The 15047-nt window shown below is 49.6% G+C and overlaps 1 protein-coding gene across 1 annotated transcript; it reads right to left on the bottom strand.

Moving 5' to 3' along the window:
- Positions 1–3328: 3328 nt before the first annotated feature.
- On the bottom strand, positions 3329–8360 carry Amigo1 (adhesion molecule with Ig like domain 1). The gene is made up of 2 exons (XM_048363752.1): positions 8309–8360; positions 3329–8027 (listed from the first exon to the last, which is right to left on the bottom strand). Exon 2 carries the CDS (start codon positions 7931–7933, stop codon positions 6452–6454), a length of 1482 nt encoding a protein of 493 aa, XP_048219709.1. The 5' UTR covers positions 7934–8027; positions 8309–8360; the 3' UTR covers positions 3329–6451.
- Between the last annotated feature and the right edge of the window lie 6687 nt (positions 8361–15047).

The raw sequence follows: 15047 nt of genomic DNA, 5'->3' as shown, positions 1-15047 counted from the left end.
CTGCCTGGGAGCAGACAGTATCAGTACTGAGCTGGGCTTTACACAGACACGGATGACCTCTAGCAGGACACCCTGCCCCCCTGGCCAGCCCATTTTTAATCCAGCTGCTCTTGTCAGAACTTCTCAGATGAGCCAGGCGCTGGTGGCTCACACGTGTAATCCTTACTCAGGAGACTGAGGTTTGAGGATGGAGGTTTGAAGCCAGCCTAGGCAGGAAAGTCCCTAAGACTCATCTCCAATTAAGTACCAGAAAACAGAAAGTGGCATGTGGCTCAAAGCAGTAGAGTGCTGTCCTTGACTGAAAAAAAAAGCTCAGGGAAAGTGCCCAGGCTCTGAGTTCAAGTTCTATGAGTGGAAAAAATTTCTCAGATGGGTTTCTAATCTCTCTTGGAAGCGGATTAGGGAAACGTTTTAGCTATTCTGTGGTTTGAGGAGTCAGCTCCCTCTCACTGAGCATGCATCTTTATTTGAAAAGCAGATCCCCTGTTACCTCACAGTTTATTCTAAGGATGCCGGGTCCAGCTCAGGCCCATACTTAAAGCAAACTATGACCAAGGAAGCAGTGGGAGGTGAGGGGGGAAAAGTACAAAGTAGCACCTAACACCAGGCCTCCCTAGCCTCTGTGGGTGCACTCTCACAGCTGGCCTTGTTTATGCCACAGTGTGGAAGGGCACCTGGAAGTCCCACTGTAGGTGTGCAAGTGCAAGTGCTTGCTCGCAGGCCCGGTGCCCTCTGTGCTCTGGGGACTGTGGCCAGGCTGAGTAGATTAGGAGGCCTCAGGAGACTGGAGATGCAGCCTGAGTACCTCAGCATTTGACACTTTCCCCGTCAGTGTCCGTGTATAAGCAGGATGAAGGCTCTTTATTGGCCGCTGCCTTAGCTACTCAAGCCCTAGGCAGGTCTCACAGTGACTTGACCAGAAAAACCAACTGTCCTACGGCAGGCTCTGAGCTTTTTCAGCCTTGTAGGTGGGGAAGGTGAAGTTTTGCCACTGTTGCCTGGGAAACCAGGTAAGTGGCACAAATGCAGAAAAGGGAGAGGAGAGACCAGGTGGAAGGACAAGGCTAGGCCATGTACCAAATTCTTATTTTCTGTCCTAAAAGACAACTTGGCCTCCCCTAGAGCCCCTGAAGGGCTGGGGAACTCCTATAAGACATGGCAGAGAAAACTGCACATCTTGGCCAGATTCTAGGGACATGTTGGTAGCTTATGGGTGGGGCAGGGCAGGAAGGGATATATCCATAGACTTTCTTGGGAAAATGGAAAGAGAGAGGAATACCAAAACTCCTCCTGAGCTTAGACCCGGACAACAGACCCTCAACTAGTCTCCAGCCTTTTCTCTTTTTCAGCTTAACTCTCTTGAACAATTTGTCACCCATACAAAAACTGCTTTGCAAAATTTAAACACACATGACTGTGGACTACAGGAGAGCGCTCTGCTACCAACAACTCTTATTTCACTGACTATCCAGGCTGATGTGGCTGGCGGTGAGGCTTCTCCAGTTCTTACTGGCTCAACTGTTTCTCCCACAGTGAAGGAGACCGCTTTCCAGAAGAAGCCTTTTGATTGAAAATCCACAAATGTAAGAGATTAATCATGCAATTCCTCATTTTTTATGTGTGTTGGTTGTTGTTGGTTTGGGTTTGTTTGTTTTGTAAATCAGACTGGTCTGGAACTCCCAATCTTCCTCCCAGTCTCCCAAATGCCAACATTACAGGTGTGAACCACCACTCCAGGCCAAATTCTGATTTTTTTAAATTTATTTTTTCCTTATGACAGATCCGCCCCCCCCCCCCCCGCCTTTGGAAGATACCATGACAGTCCCTTTCAGAACTACAAGGAGAGTAGATAAAGAATTTGGCCTGCTCAGAGTGTAGAATCTAGTCCAATTTCAAGTAGTCCATGTCTGTATTTTTTTTCTTTTGTCAGTTGTGGGGCTTGAACTCAGGGCCTGGACACTATCCTAGAGCCTATTTGTACTCAATGCTAGCACTCTACCACTTGAGCCACAGCGCCACTTCCAGATTTTGAGTGGTTATGGAGATAGGAGTCTTACGGGGACTTTTCTGCCTGGGCTGGCTTTGAACCACAATCCTCAGATCTCAGCCTCCTGAGTAGCTAGGATTAGAGGTGTGAGCTACCCGCACCCAGCTTTATGTCTGTATTTTTTTTTAAGTGAAGATTGCTTTATTCAATTCTCCAGAATGGCTAAGACACACTAAAATGTCAAAAACTATTAGCCTACACATTAAGTATACTTCCAGCCTAAAATGGTTACCATTCACAACATGAAAATATACTGGAATTAATCTAAATTATATGAAAGTGATTACAGTATGAGCCACTGTCACCCAGTTCAATCTAGATTTTTAAAAGAATTGTGCAAGGAGTTACCCTCTCCTCCAGAGACTCAGGAAGTCTTCACCATCTCTAAGTTTTAATCCAGGCTGTAAGATTTCAATAATCTTGCTTGCTAAAGTGCTGGTCACAAATCTGTTTTAGCCATTGGTAAGCTATGGTCTGCTGACCAAACCAGCCCAGTGCCTAGTTTTCGGTGATCTATGAGCTAATAATCTCTAATAACCATTTTAAAATGGTAAAAGGAAACTAAAAACATTAAAATTCTAAAATAATTCAAAATTTCATGTCCATAAATAAAATTTCACTGACTGCTGTAATTTTGCTTGGGTTTGCATGTGTACCCCAAAGATTCATGACTGAAAGCTTGGTCCCCCTTGGTGGTGGCATTGAGAGGTGTTGGAACCTTGAAGAAGTGGAGTCTAACGGAGGAAGTTAGGTCACTGCAAGCCTAGCTCAAGCCTGACACGTGCGTCAGTCCGCTCCTGCCCACTTCTGCATGCTCTACCACTGTCGTCATGCCAACCACCTGAGCGTCTCACCAAAAGCCAACTCTATAGGCCCAACTGATCTTCCACTTCATCTTCCAAAACTATAAGCTACATAAATCTCTTTTCTTTTTATGAAATGCTCATATTTGTATATTTTGTTTTAGCAACTGAAAGTGGACTAATATTCAGCAAAAGGACCACAGCCATTCATTGATATACTGTTTGTGAATGTTTTCCTGCAATAGCAGCACAGCTAAGGTGTAATAGGATGTGTGGCCTATAAAGCCCACACCGTTTCCTATCTGGCTTGTAATAGAAAAGGGTTGCTGACCCCAGTCTATATCTTAATGCCTAGATGTGGAGTTTACCTAGGATTTTATAACAGCACTTAAAGATTCCCTCTCTAGACAAGCCACACTCTTCTGAGGTACACTGAACCCACCCTCAAGGTGAAAAGATAAATAAACCAACCAGACTGTACCAGAACAGAGACTCAAGCCAGGTTTAATGGGTATTGTCTAGTTTCCGGAGCTCAGAGGCTCTGAGCTTTGCCAGCCTGGGTATACACAATGGAGAGGAACAGAGTCCTGGACACGGGAGAAGGAAGCACAGAGATAACACACACTAAACAAGTCAGCTGGCTTTGCACTCCCCAGCTAGGGCATACCGTCTCTTTGCCCCTTCCTGGGGGCCCCATAAATACAGGCAAAGAAAAAGATCACGAATAATTACAGAGACATATTGTAGAGCCCTGTCATATTCTGCCTCCAGGGACACCTGCTTCCTGGGAGACATGTCTGGTTTACAGGTAGAAGGTAAAGAGGAGAGGAAGAGGTGAGCTCTCTTAGAACCACACCAGGCAGTTTCCTACCCAGGGTTCTAAGGAGCTCAGGTATGTTGAGTATCCAGTCCCCCAAGTAAAAAGCTGCCTATGGGTCCTACCAACGGAAAGCCAAAGAGGCCAATGAGTTAAATCCCTTGGGGGGGGCAGCCAGGCATATCTTCCAGGTGTCTCAAACCAGGGACCAAGTTAGTAGAAGTAAGGGAGAGTTGGAGCTGCTCCTGGTCCTTGGGAATTCAGCTAGAATATTCTGGAGGGCCTTCTTTACTTGACATCCACTTTAAAGAGATTCAGGTGGGGAAACTGCAGCATGAAGAGAGATTTCCCCATGTTTCATGATAAATCTGAGGTGGGAATCCTGTTCCTATAGCTCTACTGACAGAAATCCTCACAAGTCTCTGGAATACAACCAGATAGCTTTCCTGTCCTAATCTCAGTCTGTGGCAGGACAGTTAGGACAGGAAAGGCAACTCAGGCTGCCTGATCGGCTATCAGTTTCCTTTGGGGTCTTTAATTGCTCTTGTTTTAGCTCAACGTCTTATAATGTAGTCTTTAAGAAAGGTCTATAAGGGTTCTAAAGAACCAGCTAGTGCCTCACCACCATTCTCCCAAGATCTCAAACCCGTGGTCCCTCCTCATCTCTAGTGATTCAGAGCCCTGGAGATATGAGTGAAGATTCAGGGAATTCAGAAACTAAAGCACAAATGACCGTGTATTTGAGGAGCCTGGCATGATCACTGTCTCTCCTACGGCACAAGAAAATCGTGTATGGGGTGCACATAGATGGAGACCATTCTGAGAATAGTGGCATTAGTGGGCACTACAGATTCGCTGTCCTGGTGGAGGGCAAGGTGCTGGAGGGCATGCATACCTATGCGCATGCGTACCTATGAGCATGCAACTACTTGAAGGGATTTTGCTGCACCTTGCTCTGGACAAAACTAGGTTACTAAGAAAAAAGGAACAGCAACCTTGAGATCCCAGAAACAGCCAAAGGGAAGATGTTGATTTCCTAGTCTTAATAGGTAGCCTAATTGTCAGGCCCTCCTAGCAAACAGCCCTCACCCACAGGCAAATAACACCCCTTGAAACCTAACAAGCAGGTCAGAAAACAAGAGGACCTGGAGAACTTCCAATGGACAGCAAACACAGGAGAGAAGAGACACTGAAAAAGACCAACATCAGAGAACATTTTCACCTTTTTTCCATGATCACCTCCCTGCTGAAACTACGTACAGCCACTTCCTAGACCTATGGTGCGGTCAAAGGGAGAGGTGGAGGGGAGGTGAGCTTCATCCACAGTGTGAGCGACCTCCATGGAACCTAAGGCTGCTGCTGGGCTTATGCTTTCCACGTTGTCCTGGCCTATCAGCTCAAACTGCACAGACTCCTCGCTGAGAGCAGCGGGATGGCAGAACTTTCCTTCTGGAAGTTTAGAATCACGGATCATCTCCACTACAGGATGTCCCGTGGTCTGGGAGAAGCAAACTCAAGACCCATTCTCAAAGAGCCATTCTGGGACAGAAACCACTCAGTTTCAACCCCTCCAGTGACAAAAATCTCATGCTTTTGGTTTTGTGGCAGCAATCAGACCTCTGAGGCGAGTGAGTCGGCCTTGGCAACACAGAGGAGATACATACTGGGCCCATCTACCTCCCGGCCTGGCCAAAGACCAGACTGCTCTAGACTTCTCCCTCTGCAGCACAGCACGACAGCGAAAGCTCAGAACCTCACCTGAGCTTGCTGAGACAGAATGAAGAGATGGCTTACGCAGAAAATCAGGCCGGTGTAGCTGGCTGCTACACCAGAGGCCGTGGGACCCTACCCTTCTGGTGAGTGGCCCTCTTGCCATACCTGTGGCAGACTTCCACACAAGCTCTGCCTTCAGTATTCCCCATCCTGGACTGACACACAGACTCTGGGATTCAGATGTTAACCCGGGGCTACCCTAGCCAGGGAATTAGCCTATATGGAATTTAACCCCATCTTCAACTGTTGTGCTGGCACCTGTGCTGTGGCAAGGGCCCTTTAGTTCATGCCATACATATCTGTGTCATCTGTCCTAGGACAAGACACAAGGCCTGGATCCTACATTGTTACCATACCTAACAGGCAAGAGGCCAGACTCCTGCAAAGATCTACCTACCCAGGGCTCACGGGGAAAGAAGGCAGCTTGAATGGGAGGTCTCACTGAAACCTTCTGGAGTGTTACTGATCAAGGTCTTGCCTTTTCCTGACTCAGTTTCCAATTTTTTTTCCAATTCCCCAACCAAAGAAGTTACTATACTGCAGCTTCCCTAACACGGCTCCTGGGAAGGCTCCCCCAACACACACAGCTTCCCAGATGTGGATGGGCAGAGACAGGAAAAAAAAAAAAAGTTTTTTTTTTTTCAAATGGTTTTCTCTTAAGGAGCTAGAGATGACCTCAAAAGAGCTTAGGGAATCTGTTCTTCCCCTCACCCCTCTCATTTCCAGCCAGCCCAGACGCGTTCCTCTTGCTTCCTCTACCACGCTGAGAATTGCCAAGGCTTTGGACAGGGGTGCAGCATTTGCCTGAGGATTAATATGCCCATGTTTGTCACTCTAGGCAGCGACACCCTCATCGGGATCTTGCCTACTGTCTGAACCCGTGGCCAATTCCCCGGAGGTCAGGAGGAGCCCACTCCCTCGGGCAGCCAGCCCTCTCCTCCATCCCCTCGTAGCCTTCAGGGGTGCATTACCTCTCCTGGGGCAAAAATCTCCCCAACCAACCTATCCTGCTCACACCACAATGGGCGTATCGGAGAAGACCGAGCTGACCGACTCTGGGTCTGACATCCTCCGCTGACCCTTGCCTGTCGTTTCGGGCACTGGCAGCGTGTTGCCTGGCTTGAGCTTGCCGTTCTGGCCCTGCCCGGGGGCGGCGGGTTCCAGGAAGGCCACCCTCCGGTCAAAGCCATCATCTTTGTCCCCGCCAGCGAGAGGATCGTGGTTGGGTGTGGTACTAAGCATGGAAGAGCTGAGGCTATCTCCTTGATGGCTAGAAGGTTTCTCTACACCTCGGCACCAGCAGCGGCAAGGAGTGAGGTACAGGTATATGAGGACCAGGACCACGCTGAGGATACAACCCACGAGTGTGGTATAAGCTGTATTGAGGGTGTCGTGGTGTCCATGCGAGGTGATGTTGTACACCTTCAGCTCCACCGACAGTGTCTCATTGAAAGTCTCCCCTACAGCGTAGCAGGTATACACTCCCCCATCCTGGATCTGCACCTTCTTGAAATGAAGATCGCCTTCCTCTGACACTGTCACTGTGCTGTTGGGCCCCTGACTTAGCACCCGTTCATTGTAGGGTGTCACCCACACCTTGGTCATCCCCTGCTGCTTGGTGTCACACGTGATGGTAAAGCTTTCACCCAGGTGGGCCTCCCGGGCCCTCTCCTTGTACTCGCTGCAGTTGAGGAAATCTATGTTGAAGACATTGTGCAGCTTCTTGGAATGCACACAATACAAATCCTCCTGAAAGTCCATCACAGAGCTCAGCTGCCTGTACTGCCAGTGGGAAAAGAGCTGGTAGAGCTGGCAGTTGCACTGCAGGGGGTTGTTGTGTAGGTACAGCCCGTTCTTGACCCAGGCTGGCAGCTTCTGCAGGTCGCTCAGTGGCAAGTTCTTTAGCTTGTTGGAAGAGAGATCCAGAAGCATGAGTTTGGGTAGTTTGTTTCCTTCCTTGACCAATTCCAGAGGGAAGCGGGAGATCTGGTTCTGGCTCAAGTAGAGCTTCTGCAGCTGGGCCATGTCGTCGAAGGCGCTGCGGTCCACGGTCACGATGTGGTTATTGTAGAGCAGCAGCACCTCCAGCTGCTGCAGCTCGCTGAACAGGAACTCGTCCAGCGTGCGCAGTTGGTTGGAGGAGAGGTCCAGGTAGCGCAGGTTGGGCACCGGGGAGAAGGCCTCGGAGGAGATGAAGTTCAGGTGGTTGTGGCTCAGCAGCAGGGAGTGCAGGTGGGTGAGGCGCGTGGGGGTCCACTCGGCCCGGAGGCGGCTCAGGTTGTTGTGGCTGAGGTCCAGCAGCGCGGTGTAGCTGGGCAGGGCCTGGGGCACGTTGGGCAGCCTCTGCTTGGAGCAGCTGAGGATGTTGCTGGCGCACAGGCAGTCGCTGGGGCAGCTGACCACGGGCCGCCCGGCCCCGGCCGTCTGGAGGGGGAGCAGGAGCAAGGAGGGCAACAGGAGCCAGAGGCCTCGGCGACCCCGCGGGGGGTGCATAGCGTCCGTCGGGAAGGCCGGGCGGGCCGCAGGACGGGCTGGGAGGAGGAGGTCACCCCGGCATGTTCGGGGGAGCACGGGCGGGTCGCTGTCGCTGCGGGGGTGGGGGAAAGAGGCCGGGTTGGTGGTCCACCTGGAAGCCTGGAGGGAGGGACCACCACTCCCCCTTTCTCCTCCCCTCCACCCCCGCCCCACCCCGGGGGAGAAGGGGGACGCCAGCTCCCCGGGAGTTGCCGGGCTCGGTGCGGTGCGGGCGGGCGGGCGGCGCGCGCGGGGCCTCCGGGGCCGGGGTCGGGACGCGCGGGGCCTCGGGGAGGGCTGGGGAGGGCGCGCGCGGACGGGGTAGGGGCCCCCCGGACCCTCCGGCCACTGCACCTGCTCGGCGGCGAGGATCCGCCTCAGCCCATGGCCGGCCCGAGCGCGCGGCCGCGGCCTCCCCGGCGGCGGGCGCCCGCCTCGCCCCGCCGGCCCCCGCTGCCTCCTCCGGTCCCGCGCCGCCGCCTCGCGCCCACCGGAGCCCACCGCGCCCGGCCGCCGCCGCCGCCTCCGGATCCGCGGGCGCGGCGGGGAGCGGGAGGCGCCGCGAGCCCAGCGGAGCCGAGCCGAGCCGGGCCGGGCCGGGCGGAGCGCAGCGCGGCGCGGCGCACCGAGCCGCGTGGGGGCAGCGAGCCTCGCGCACGCGCACGCGCACGCGCAGGCGCAGGCGCGCCGCCGCCGCCGGGGTCGCGGGGCGCGTGCGCGCGGCGGGGGGCGGGGCGCACGTGCGTGTGTTTGTGTCGGCGGCCGCGCGCCCCCGGGAGGCCGGGCCCTCCCTCGGTCACGGCCCGGGGCCGGCGCGCGGCGAGCCAGCGATGGGGGGGGGGGGACACGGGACGCGGGCCCCGCCGCCCCGCCCCCGCTCCCCCCGCCCCCGGCCCGCTCGCCGGAAGCGCCGCGTCGTGTCTGACTGGAACGCCGGGGCTCCGCGGCCCGGGGCGCCCGGCGTCCCGCGACTTCCCCGTGAGAGCGAGAGCGGTGCGGGCGGGCCTCGGCGACCGCGACCCCTCCCCCTCCCCCCTCCCCCCTCCCCACCCCCCAGCCCTTGGGGTGCTCGGGCTGGGGTCGCGGGGTCGCGGACGGGAGGTGGGCCTGGAGGCTCCTCAGCCCTCCCGGTCGCCCTTCCCCCCCCCCCCCGCCCCCAGGCACTTCCAGAAGTTTCCCCACGCCCCGGGCGGTGGCGGCGGGCGGCGGGGTCGGGCCGGAGAAGTAGAGTGAGCCCCCCCAGACCCCAGCTCGAGACCCCAGCTGGGCTAGAGGTGGCGGGCACGGGGGAAAGTACCGCGTTCTTCTTTTGAGACTTTTGCAACAGCAAGGTCAAGGCCGGACTTGGTGCCTCAGTAGGTCAGCCTGCTAAGGACTTGTACAAAGAACGCTTTATTGCCTGTCGCAGGTTTCAGCGTGAATGTAAGTGGATGTATTACTTCTAAAAGCATCAGCATGTTAACCTGCACAGTAGGAAAAGGTCTTTCTTTTCCTGATCATTCCAGGGAGAGAGAAAAGGTAAGAAAGGGTGCGAGCAATTTCGCAATCACACTGCATCATTGCTCCATAAAAAAAATTACCTCCAGGGGCGGGGAATGTGGCCTAGTGGCAAGAGTGCTTGCCTTGCACGCATGAAGCCCTGGGTTCGATTCCTCAGCACCACATATATAGGAAAAGCCAGAAGTGGCGCTGTGGCTCAAGTGGCAGAGTGCTAGCCTTGAGCAAAAAGAAGCCAGGGACAGTGCTCAGGCCCTGAGTCCAAGCCCCAGGACTGGCCAAAACAAAACAGACCCAAGAAAGAATGGGACAGGGCTAGGAATATGGCCTAGTGGCAAGAGTGCTTCCCTCCTGTAAATGAATGAAGGCCCTGGGTTCGATTCCTCAGCACCACATATATAGAAAATGGCCAGAAGTGGCGCTGTGGCTCAAGTGGCAGAGTGCTAGCCTTGAGCAAAAAGAAGCCAGGGACAGTGCTCAGGCCCTGAGTTCAAGGCCCAGGACTGGCCACAAAGCAAAACAAGAATGGGACAGAGGTGACAATGACTTAGCTCTTGGAAGCTTTGCCTGTCACCTCTACTTTGCTCACATAAGCAAGCCCTGATTCAATATGAAGATTGTATGAGGGCATGAATTACAAGAGAAAAGAATCATTGGAGTCATCTTGGGGTCTGCTATCACATATATCATTTCTGAAACTCTGAAATCACATCTTTTGTGTGTATTTCAATGTTTAATTTACTTGAGTAACAGCCAATGTGTTTTCTATAGTGGCTCTACTATTTTACAAGACCTTCAGCAGTACTAAGGTTCTAGTTTCTTCAGATCCTCCGCAACACTTGGGTTACATTTATTATTATTATAGCTAACTATTACACTTGTAGCTGGGCACTGGTACCTCACACCTGTAGTCCTACCTTCTCAGGAGACTGAGATCTGACGGTCGCGGTTCAAAGCCAGCTGAGACAGAAAACTCTGTAAGACTGTTATCTCTGATTAGCAAGCAAAAAGCCAGAAGTTGAAGTATGGTCAAGTGGTAGAGTACAAGCTTTGAGCAAAAGAGGCCCAGAGTTCAAGTTCTAGTACCAGAAAAAAAATATTGCATTTATATTATGAGGGGCTTTCATTGTGGTATTTCCATACATGCACACAGTGTACTTTGCATAAATTCGCTCCCTCCATCATATTTATACATCTATTTTTTAATTAAACTTTTTAAAATGTAAAAATTTTTTAAATTGTATAATTTTAAATTTACATGTCAAACATGCACAAAAGTAGAGAAAATAATACAATGAACTCCTTAATCTACCAATCATTTACATGCAATACTTGTCAAAGAAATAACCATCATTTTATTTTGTACAAATATCCCTGGAAACTAAGTGTTCTTTCTGCCCTACCCTTCAGTCCTACTTTAGGCCTCAGTGTTCCAGGCTTTCTCTACCCTCCCTTTCCTTCTTCTGCTTCATTTGTAAGGTAGGGGAGAAACAGATACGAAGAAAGCAGAAGGCTTTTTATGTTGGGAGCCAGGGTCAAGACTGGGTGGGTGTCTAATTTAAAAGGGTCACCATAGATATATTCCTCAGCCAATCACTTTTTGGGTTATCTGGAAGTAACCACACCCTCTTAAAAATTTTAACACACACACCAATCACCTGAGGATCTTGTTAACGCAGATTCTGAATCACGGGTCCGGAGAAGAGCCTGAGATTCTGCATTTCCATTAAGCAAACACGGTTAGTGCAGATCACATGTTGAGTAGCAAGGGTCTAGAGCGGTGCTATCTGAATAGTCCATTAATCACATGTGACATTTAAATGAATTTAAATAATATTATAAATGACTTGTTGAGTTTCCCTGCCAACCTTGCAAAATGCTCAGGGAGTTCATGTGGCTAGTTACCCAACTGAACAAGGCATCATCTCTGAACACTGGGCGGCACTGGATAACGAATTGACTCATACCTCTCCTACAGACGCCTTTTAGACTAGAAGAACTATTTATTCACAACAAAAGAGGACCTGTGCAGGATAAATAGCAACAGGTTATTTATAGAGAGTGTTTATTTCCTCTTGCTGGAATGGATCAACCCAGTGTTCCTAAACAATTTGAAAAGTTGTTTGGTTAGCTTAAGCACTTGAGAAAGAAAAGCTGGATGTATCTAACAAGTTATGCAACTGGAGCGATTGCTATCTTCCATACTGGAAGTCTTTTTTTTCTTTCTTACTGACTAGTGCCGACCATTAGAATCAGACCAGAAAATGCTGGGGAATACGTCTATTAAGAAGCTAGTCTTGGGGGCTGGGAATATGGCCTAGTAGCAAGAGTGCTTGCCTCTTATACATGAAGCCCTGGGTTTAATTCCCCAGCACCATATATATATAGAAAACGGCCAGAAGTGGCGCTGTGGCTCAAGTGGCAGAGTGCTAGCCTTGAGCAAAAAGAAGCCAGGGACAGTGCTCAGGCCCTGAGTCCAAGGCCCAGGACTGGCCAAAAAAAAATAAAAAATAAAAAAAAAAGAAGCTAGCCTTGGGCAGGGAATATGTCCTAGTGGTAAAGTGCTCGTCTCGTATATACTTGAAGCCCTGGGTTCGATTCCTCAGTACCACATATATAGAAAAAGCTGGAAATGGCGCTGTGGCTCAAGTGGCAGAGTGCTAACCTTGAGCAAAAAAAAAAGCCAGGGACAGTGCTCAGGCCCTGAATTCAAGCCCCAGGACTGGCAAAACAAAACAAAAGAAGCTCATCTTTTTAATGACTCCTAAACGTTTAGCTATCCTTCTCTTAAGACAACATAGTCTAACATTCTGGCACCTTTATGTATTTCTTTTTGCAATTCCAAGATAGAAGTTTTTATAAGCTATTGTAATTGTCCATTTTCATATTTGCCTCCCCATTAGACTAAGCTCCTTGAGAGAGATGTCTATTAGGCATTCAAAAGGTTGGTTTACACTTTGGAGAACAGTATGGAGGTTTCTCAAAAAAGCTCAATATAGGGGCTGGGAATATGGCCTAGTGGCAAGAGTGCTTGCCTGGTATACATGAGGCCCTGGGTTTGATTCCTCAGCACCACATATACGGAAAATGGCCAGAAGTGGCGCTGTGGCTCAAGTGGCAGAGTGCTAGCCTTGAGCAAAAAAGAAGCCAGGGACAGTGCTCAGGCCCTGAGTTCACGGCCTAGGACTGGCCAAAAAAAAAAAAAAAAAAAAAAAGGTCAATATAGACCTACCCTATGACCCAGCCATACCACCCCTAGGCATCTATCCTAAACAGCAAGTCCCAAAATATCAAAAAGACATTTGTACTTCCATGTTTATCGCGGCACAATTCACAATAGCCAAAATATGGAAACAACCCAGATGCCCCTCCACAGATGAATGGATCCAAAAAATATGGTACCTATACACAATGGAATACTACATAGTGATTAGGAATGATGAAATATTGTTATTCCCAGGGAAATGGTCAGAACTCGAACAAATAATGTTGAGCAAGACAAGCCTAGAACACAGAAAACAAAGGGGCATGATCTCCCTGATATATGACTATTAAGAAAGGGAGACGGAGAGACAGTAGAGACCAGGTCTGTGAAAAAAAACTGCTTGTCAAATGGTATTTCCCACAGGATTGGGGTAGTGACCCAACAGTATGTAACTAAAACCAAACAACTACTCAACATATAAAGGTCAAAAATTGACCTCTCAGTGGATCACAATAACTCAAAAGCTATGTATGTACGTTCATATAAGACTACTGTCGACATATTGTCTAGTATCGACATTACATTTAAAGCCCTAGGCGAATTTTTTTGGGCTTGGCCACGTGGCTACTGTATATGTTCTTGATAAATTGTATATTGTATATATGTCTACCTGACCTAGAGAAGGGAAAGAAAAACAGGGCGTAAGATATCACAAGAAATGTACATACTGCCCTACTATGTAACTCTACCCTTTTTGCACAACACCTTGTCAAAAAATTTTGTGTTCAATTAATAAATAAATTAAATTATAAAAAAAGGTTGGTTTAGTTAATTAATGATGGTATGAAATGAGCATATCTACTATTTGTTAGTCTTGGTAATGCCTGGTGTGGGGCTAACGGAATGGAGCAGTGGACTTGAGACCAGATGACTCATAGCTGTATCCTGGCTGTAAAATTCTAGGTACTTTATACTACTAGATCTTATTCCAGAGCTAGGGAGTGGTTCAAGTGATAGGGCACTTGTGTAGCAAGCATGAGAGACTCTGAGTTCAAACCTCAGTGCTGGTAAAAAAAAAAAAAAAAAAAAAAAGATCTTAGTTTACTATCTGGAGATTGAGACAATCTGTTTCAGATTATTCTGGCTATCAAATGAGTTAACAGTTGTGGAAATGCTTTATCCCTTACAATTACTGTTTTTTGAATTCTAGCTTTCTCAGTAATAACTAGCAGATACCTCTGGTATTGTGTGTGTGTGCCGTGTGTGTGCCAATGAGGCTTGAACTTGGCCTTGTGCTCTTGATTAGCTTTGGCTGTTCAAGCCTGGTGTTAGATTTGAGACACAGATCCACTTCTGGCTTGTTGCTGATTGAGATAATCTCCCAGATGTGTCTGTCCAAACTGTTCTGAACCTCCATCACCAGATCCCCGCCTCCTGAGTAGAGAGGATTACAGGTGTGAGACGCTGGGTTCAGTGGCTCTCTGGTCTTAATGCAGATTACCTTGCACAATTGTCTGCCTTGTTCTCACATCGTAGGTAGTGTGAGTTTCAAACTTTGCTCACTTTCACTCTCTGTCTCTCTCACCTAACCAGCTTTTTCAATTTTAAGATATTTACTTTTTTTTTCAGTTGTGGGGCTTGAACTCAGGGCCTGGGTGCTGCCCCTGAGCCTCTTTGTGCTCAAGGCTAATACTTTACCATGTGAACCACAACACCATTTCGGGTTTTTTTTTTGGTCAGTCCTGGGGCTTGGACTCAGGGCCTGAGCACTGTCCCTGGCTTCTGTTTGCTCAAGGCTAGCACTCTGCCACTTGAGCCACAGCGCCGCTTCTGGCCATTTTCTGTATATGTGGTGCTGGGGAATCGAACCCAGGGCCTCATGTATACGAGGCAAACACTCTTGCCACTAGGCCATATCCCCAGCCCTCAGGGTTTTTGTTGTTGTTGGTGGTGGTGGTGGTGGTGGTTAGTCCTGGGGCTTGAATTCTGGTCCTGAGCTTTGTCCCTGAGCTCTTCAACTCAAAAATAGCACTCTACCACTTGAGCCATAGCGCAACTTCCAGTTTTCTGGTGGTTAATTGGAGATAACAGTCTCACAGCCTTTCCTGCCTGGGCTGGCCTCAAACTGTGATCCTCAGATCTCAGCCTCCTGCGTAGGTAGGATTACAGGTGTGAGCCACCAGTGCCTGGCTCACTTTCATTTTTTGAGTGATTAATTAGAGATAAGAGTCTTGCAGGGATTTTTTTTTTTTTTTGCAGGGTTAGGCTTCAAACCGAGATCTTCAAATCTCAGCCTCCCGAGCAGTTAGGATTACAGGGGTGAGCCACCAGCACTGGGCTGATTATTTACAAATTTTAAATTGAAACTTAATTTCAAGAAAATAAAAAAAT

This window comes from Perognathus longimembris, chromosome 15 (assembly GCF_023159225.1).
Source record: "Perognathus longimembris pacificus isolate PPM17 chromosome 15, ASM2315922v1, whole genome shotgun sequence".
In the NCBI taxonomy this organism is placed as follows: Eukaryota; Metazoa; Chordata; class Mammalia; order Rodentia; family Heteromyidae; genus Perognathus; species Perognathus longimembris.
The sequence above is the reverse complement of the archived record's forward strand: the minus strand, read 5'-3'. Positions and strand labels throughout refer to the sequence as shown.